Below are 6,660 nucleotides of genomic sequence, written 5' to 3' on the forward strand. Positions count from 1 at the left end.
TAATATTCATCCTTAGTTTGTACAAATTCAGTCAAGTACTGTGTTTGGAAAGCATTCCAGGCTAAATTATAATGTCTTCCATGAATAAAATCGACTGTTATGTACTTGGGAGAAACAATCACCCTTGACTCGAACTTCTCCACATAGTTGTTCAATGCTCTCGGAGACGGCAACCACCTTGCCATGTAATGGGATGAAGGAACTAGTTTGGCGAATGCAAAACTTTCACCTTCAACCCTAGTTCTCTTTGCGTTTTTAATTTTGGTCATTTTGGAGATATTAGTTCAGTGGATTTTGTAGGAATTTGAATGAGGATTAATAATATGTTGGTGGTTCGCAACAGGTATTGATGAGATTAAAGAAGATGAAGAGAGAAATTTTTTGGATTTAAAGAGAGAAGAGAGGTTATGCAAAAATGGAGTTATGTTTGAATAAGGGAGGGAGGATGAACCAATCAATTGATTGCAGACAAAACCTTATTCAAGTCACATTTCAATCGATTGTATTATAATACCAATCGACTGAATTTGAAAATACCATTAATCCATACAAACTTCAATCGATTGTATTATGATTCCAATGGATTAGGTAAGACAACCAATCGATTAAATTTTGAAAACCCATATTGCTAGACATCAATTCAATCGATTGGGTAATACAAACAATAAAGCCTACATGTCTTGCAAAATTCAGTTGATTGTGTATCAATTCCAATCGATTGAATTATGGAAAACCTGAAATTCAATCGATTGTTTTGTTAGTCCAATCGATTGATTCTCTAAGAAACACGATTTCACAATCTTATACGGATATAACTGATCAAAGATAAAATTTTAATCAATTAGGATTGTCAAAAAAATTTTACGATTAATAGAAGATATAATTCATTATTATTTTTGTTTTTGATTATTAATAAACATGATCGATAAATGATAAAATAATAATTTATAAAATAAAAAATAAATTTTATAATTAAATAATATATAAATGATTAATTTGTCATTAAAATTAGATAAGGACTATTTAGCGGTTATTAAAAAACTTAAAATTAATATTTTGTTATGGGACCATTTAATGGTTCAAACGTTTTGGGTCCATCGAATCTGGTGCCATGCTTTATAAAATAAACAAGTATATTCTTATGCGCGTTTTTTTAAAATTATGAGCTTCGTAAAAATAAATTTCAATTCCAATAATTCCAGTAAACTCAAAATTAACAATAAACTAATATTTTCAAATGGTAAAGTCATGAATCCAATTAGCTAAGAATAATAATATATTTTAGAGAAAATTTCACTCTCCTCTCTTAAGAAATGCTAAAATGACACTCCTCTCTCTTCTATTTATAAAATGTATATTTCTCTTTCTTATAATTTTTAAAATTTTTTCTTTAATTCATTTTAAATTTTGTGTGTTAACTAATGTTAACTTGTATCCATTTTTCAAGAAAAAATTTTTTTACAAAAATATTCTTTAACAAAAATTTTATTTTTTTGTCATTAAATTTTACTTACTAAAATATTTTTTAATAAATTAATTTTTTATTGATTAAATTTATATTTTTACCAAATGATTTTTAAAAAAATTTAATAATTAAATTATTTTTTTCAAGATACCCTTTAATCATTTTCTAATTATTAAATTATAATTTTACCAAAATTTTCGTTAACAATTATAGTTATATTCTACTATTAATTTTTTGATATCAATATTTATTATTTTAACATTAAATAAAAAAATATTGGTAAGATTATTTTCTAATATCAATATATATTAATCGTTATATATATTAATAGTGGTAAGATTTTTTTATTTAATATTAAAATAATATATATTGATGTTAAAAAATTAATAGTAAAATATAAAAATAATTGTTAACGAAAATTTTGGTAAAATCACAATTTAATAATTAAAAAATTATTGAAGGATATTTTAGAAAAAAATAATTCGGTAAAAATATAATTTAATCAATAAAAAAATAATTGATTAAAGAGCGTATTGGTAAGCACAATTTAATGATAAAAAATAAAATTTTTGCTAAAGAGTATTTTTATAATAAATAATTTAATTTTTTTTTTGAAAAATGAATAAAGTTAACATTAGTTAACACAAAATATTTAAAATGGATTAAAGAAGAAGTTTTTTAAAAGTTATAAAAGAAGAGAATGTACATTTTACAAATAAAGAGCACTACAAGAAACGTCGTTAAAATCGACGGCCAAATCGACGGTCTAGCCGTCCATAATATTGATATTCGACGGCAAAATAGACGGCGCAGTTGGTCGCTATAAAGCTTGTCGATTTTTCAAAATGCCAATAAAATCGACGGCTTTCATGGCCGTCGATAATAATTTAATAAAATCGACGTTCGTTCCGTCTGTAATATGGGTGTGAGAATTTTACATTCTTAATAAAATCGATAACATTGCCGTCGATATTATTATTTAAAATCGACGTCCTCTTTGTCGATAATTGATTCAATAAAATCGACAGCCTTTGTGTCGATATTTAACTCAATAAAATCAACAACACTTTTGTCTATAATATGTTTAATAAAATCGACGTCAAGGCCATCGATATGTGCTTGAATAAAATCGACACCGTTGCCGTCGATTTAATTGTTTAGATTTGTCTATTTTAACTTTTAAAAGCGACAACTTTACCGTCGATTTTAATAATTATATGTTTTAATTTTTTTTTCTATTTGAAAAATAGTAAACCGTTAATACAAATAAACTTTTAAATATAAAAATAAAATTTATACAGAATATTAGATAACAAGACAAATAAACTTTTAAATATAAAAATAAAATTTATATTAAATATTAGATAATGAGTTTACAAACTTATCAAAATAATAAATAATCCTCTAACATAAAGATTCAAGACACGATAAATAACTAAACTTATATTTATATTCGTTTAAATTGCAATCCACTAATAATACATTGTGATGAATTCTTGAAAGCAACTCAATTTCAGTTTTGAATTCTAGGCCTCCTTGCATTGATCCTTGCTGAGCTTGCTTGATCGCGACGATTTTTCCATTAGGAAGCACCCCTTTGTACACCTGAATCCATCCAAACTGAATTAACATACATTCCCTATAACCAAAATAAAAAGAAAAAAATGTTAACAATTAACATAGAAGCATTAAAAGTCTAACATACCTTTTCATAACCACCAAATCCTAATTTCAGAGAAATTACTAGTGCTCTTTTTTAGTTCATCATATGAGAACCATCTTGCACCCTTTAATTGTGGTGCACCTCCACTATCCTTTTCACTTGGTGCCCAAGATGCTAGATCAAAAAGATAAATTCACATTGATTCTCAAAGTTACACAAGTGATGATATAATAAGACTTTAAATACAATCAAATAGATAATGAATTACCAAAAGATTTGCTTAATCCTATGGCTCGCTCCGCGCACTTCTTTTGCAGGATTGCATATACTGCTAAAGCTTTGAGGCTCAGAAACACAACTGATGAGCCTACTGCTATACCAATAATAGCACCAGTGCTAAGAGAGTTTCCTTTGTTAGAATCTGAAATAATTCCAGGTTAATTGCATTTGTCACTTTAATTAGTTGCATAAAGTTGCAAAGATAAGGCTTTGTTTGGTAAGTGTCTAGGGACAAGAAATAAAGAGACATTGAGATAGTAGAGACACAAACAAGAAAGATATTAAAGAAAGAGATTAAGACATTTTGTTTGTTTTTTGTATCTGTCTCATTCTTCAAATTAGTCCTTGAGCTTTGAAGCAGCAATTTCATACTTGAAGTTACATTTAATGATTCACTCTATTTTTGTCAAAGTGAATCATGAATTGTAACTTCAAGAACAAACTTGCTCTTTTTAAAATTTTGACGACTAATTTAAATCATGGTCAGAATCTCCAGGACAAGAACCAAATCAACCTTTACTCAAGAGTTAAGGTGTAATATATTTCTATGTACCTGGGAAAGCATAAGGGAATGTAATGAAGTAATAAGGTCCAAACTCCTTAGGAGGCTTGTAAGTTTGGTTGGTCAAATCAAACCCAATTCTTTGAACTTCAATCCTATTGAAATATTGTCCTAAAGGAGGAAACAAAGCTAGTTGCACTTGAAGATAATCATCACCATTGAAGAATGCCAATTCGGTGGTCTGCCAATTCCTGTGCTCTTAAGGTGATTTCATCCCAGAATGCTAAGTAGCAGACCTGCATACCACTAAACATATTTGGAAGGTAAGATTGGTGACCTTTAAGTTACAATAACAATGAAACTCTTATGCTAGTCAAGTAACCTTCTTAAGTGAGGCCTCTAACATCCCAATAGGTTGATAGAGATCATCTCCACCACCAAATGCACAAGTAGAAACCACAACTTTGCAAGCTTGCATATAAGTTTTATCTTCATCAGATATCTTAAACCCTCCATTTAAACTGTAGAAACCACAATGTACCATCATAGATTCCTTAATCTATATGAAGAAAAACAGAGCATAATATGAGCATAGTAAGCATATTAAAAAGTTCAAGTAACAAAACCATGTAAATCCTTGCTACAACTTTAGGAGAAATCCATCTCCCCGTTTAATAATATTCAAATATTAGGTCTTAAAATAAATAAGGATAAATAGATAATGACCTCAAAACTTGTATCTCTCTGCTCTAATGTTTGATTTCCAGTGAACAAATTAAATCTCGCAAGAGAAAAGGTAGCATTCCGTCCTACAAAAGAAGACTCGCCCTCTGAAGCATATAGAACCTGGTTAACAGGGCCATTAGAGTCTTCTGTCACATGAATATCAAGGTGTTCAAGTTCTTCAACTGGCAGAAGCTTCAAGCAACCTACCAGGATCGATCAAATCACACATCATAATCATAATTAATTACAATTACAATTGCAAGTTTTTGCATGCTGGTGACAATAACTGAGAACATACGCGGTGGATCGAGCCGATTCAAGTTGTCATGTTGGGGTTCTTTTCTCAGTTTCCTGCATTGCAAGTAACATCAATTTTTATATAACATAATAAGGGTAGGTTCAAAACAAGGATCTTAGGAACTTACACTTGCTGAATTTGAGGAACGCTGAAGAGCTTTGATGGAAGAGGACCTTCCAAGGATCCAAACTCCATAAATTACAGATAACTAGCACTGCTACATTCACTGCATAGCAAGACAAAAGAAAAAGAAGAGAACTATACTCAAGAACCAAGATACAACAATAAAAGTATTCAAATTTTCTTCAATCTGGAAGCTGGATCCTTAATTGGAACTGCAATTCACTTACCTTTTGAACTCCCATTTTCTTGTTCCTTGTACCAAAGCAGCAAGTATATCAAAAATTCAAAATCACTTCAGAAAATCACTTCAAAAATAAAAATCATAAGTTAGGGATGGTTAGTATAAATTAGACAATTATAGAAGAGATGAGAGTAATAATTTAGAAATATTTTAGGGAAGTGAATATAATTTATCCAAAATATTATTAATTAGGTGATTCAAATTAATGTGTTCAAATAATAAGAATCAATCCTATTGAAACTAGGATCTATCAAAAAAATCCTATTGAAACTAGGAAGTAGGATTAGAGAAGAGCTATACTTGATCTTCGTCCTAGATTTTGTGTGACGAATGAGATTTGAGTCTTTCGATTCTCCTTACTTCAGGCTCAATTGTAAAGGACTCAATACTTCAAGAGATGCAAAAGCTATGGTCTCTCTTGACCTAACCTAAATTATCGATTTCGCAACATATATTATATATTCTCTTCAAATTTAGAGAACAGGATATTACAATTAGGTCAAGTTTATACCTGAAATAGGAATTTTCAAATGAAACTGAAGTTGGATTTGGAAAGAGTTAAGTAACAATCAAAAAACATTGCCTGGTTCTTATGAGCTTGATGGAGAGAGATCGGAGAAGGACCAAAGTAGGAGGAGCGAGGGCGGCAACAGAGAGAAGGAGCGACGGCGGCGTGAGCAAGAGGAGCGATGGCGGGGAGCGACAGCGGCACGGCAGCAACAGAACGCGACGGCGGCGTGAGCAAACGAAGTGACAGTGGCGCAACCGTGACGCCGGCAGCGGAGAATGAGGGTTGTTCAACTCGGCTGTGGGATCGCTAGAGAGGGAGAGAGTAATTGAGTGCTACTACTGTTTGAATTGGTGGGTTGCTGTGTGTTGCTCCCTTTGACGCAAAAAATTCATTTGTAGAATAAAATTGTGTTTCTGATTATCTTGGAAGCGGGAAGTGGGCGTGGGGAAGGTGTTTTTAACAATAAAAATCGACGGTACAGTCGTCGATTTTAATTTAAAAAAAAAGCAACATCTTTTGCGTTTATTTTATATATTAAATTCACGCCGTTTATTTTATTTTGGAAAGCAATCTAAACTATTCAAATTTATCGACGAAATCGTTGTCGATATTTTAAATATAAAAATAGACGTCATGTTCGTCGATTTTAAAATAAAAGTATTTTCGTCCCCTTCTCCGTCGACAATATGACGGAAGTGTAGAAAAGTTTAATGCAGCATAAAAAAATCGACGACCAGGCCGTCGATTTTATTATTTTATTTTTAAATTTCTTTTTTTAAAATATCGACATCAAGCCGTCGATATTTATCGACGGGAGAGATAGCCGTCGATTTTTTGCGTCGAAAAATACCC

General features: G+C 30.6%; 1 protein-coding gene across 5 annotated transcripts; it reads right to left on the bottom strand.

Annotated features, from left to right (window-relative positions):
* Positions 1-2,792: 2,792 nt before the first annotated feature.
* Positions 2,793-6,247, bottom strand: LOC112727445 (uncharacterized). Of its 5 annotated transcripts, none has more exons than XM_072209286.1 (11): positions 5,881-6,247; positions 5,598-5,725; positions 5,284-5,361; positions 5,061-5,159; positions 4,934-4,986; positions 4,636-4,838; positions 4,292-4,468; positions 3,961-4,205; positions 3,397-3,549; positions 3,171-3,302; positions 2,793-3,070 (listed from the first exon to the last, which is right to left on the bottom strand). In XM_072209286.1, exons 4-8 carry the CDS (start codon positions 5,126-5,128, stop codon positions 4,122-4,124), a joined length of 585 nt encoding a protein of 194 aa, XP_072065387.1. In that variant the 5' UTR covers positions 5,129-5,159; positions 5,284-5,361; positions 5,598-5,725; positions 5,881-6,247; the 3' UTR covers positions 2,793-3,070; positions 3,171-3,302; positions 3,397-3,549; positions 3,961-4,121. The 5 variants fall into 5 exon arrangements, with proteins under 5 accessions (XP_072065387.1, XP_072065386.1, XP_072065390.1 ...); XM_072209285.1 differs by having other exon boundaries at positions 5,809-6,238; XM_072209289.1 differs by having other exon boundaries at positions 3,961-4,215; positions 5,809-6,238.
* Between the last annotated feature and the right edge of the window lie 413 nt (positions 6,248-6,660).

This window comes from Arachis hypogaea, chromosome 12, assembly GCF_003086295.3.
Source record: "Arachis hypogaea cultivar Tifrunner chromosome 12, arahy.Tifrunner.gnm2.J5K5, whole genome shotgun sequence".
NCBI classification, from domain to species: domain Eukaryota; kingdom Viridiplantae; phylum Streptophyta; class Magnoliopsida; order Fabales; family Fabaceae; genus Arachis; species Arachis hypogaea.

What these genes read in the sequence shown, in the direction of transcription:
- LOC112727445 (XM_072209286.1), bottom strand. Translation starts at nt 5,128, where the DNA reads ATGGAGTTTGGATCCTTGGAAGGTCCTCTTCCATCAAAGCTCTTCAGC. An exon ending in GTTCCTCAAATTCAGCAAGT is followed by an intron (nt 4,987 to 5,060) that starts GTAAGTTCCTAA and finishes CTTGCAATGCAG; the next exon opens with GAAACTGAGAAAAGAACCCC. An exon ending in TAGAGGCCTCACTTAAGAAG is followed by an intron (nt 4,206 to 4,291) that starts GTTACTTGACTA and finishes AGTGGTATGCAG; the next exon opens with GTCTGCTACTTAGCATTCTG.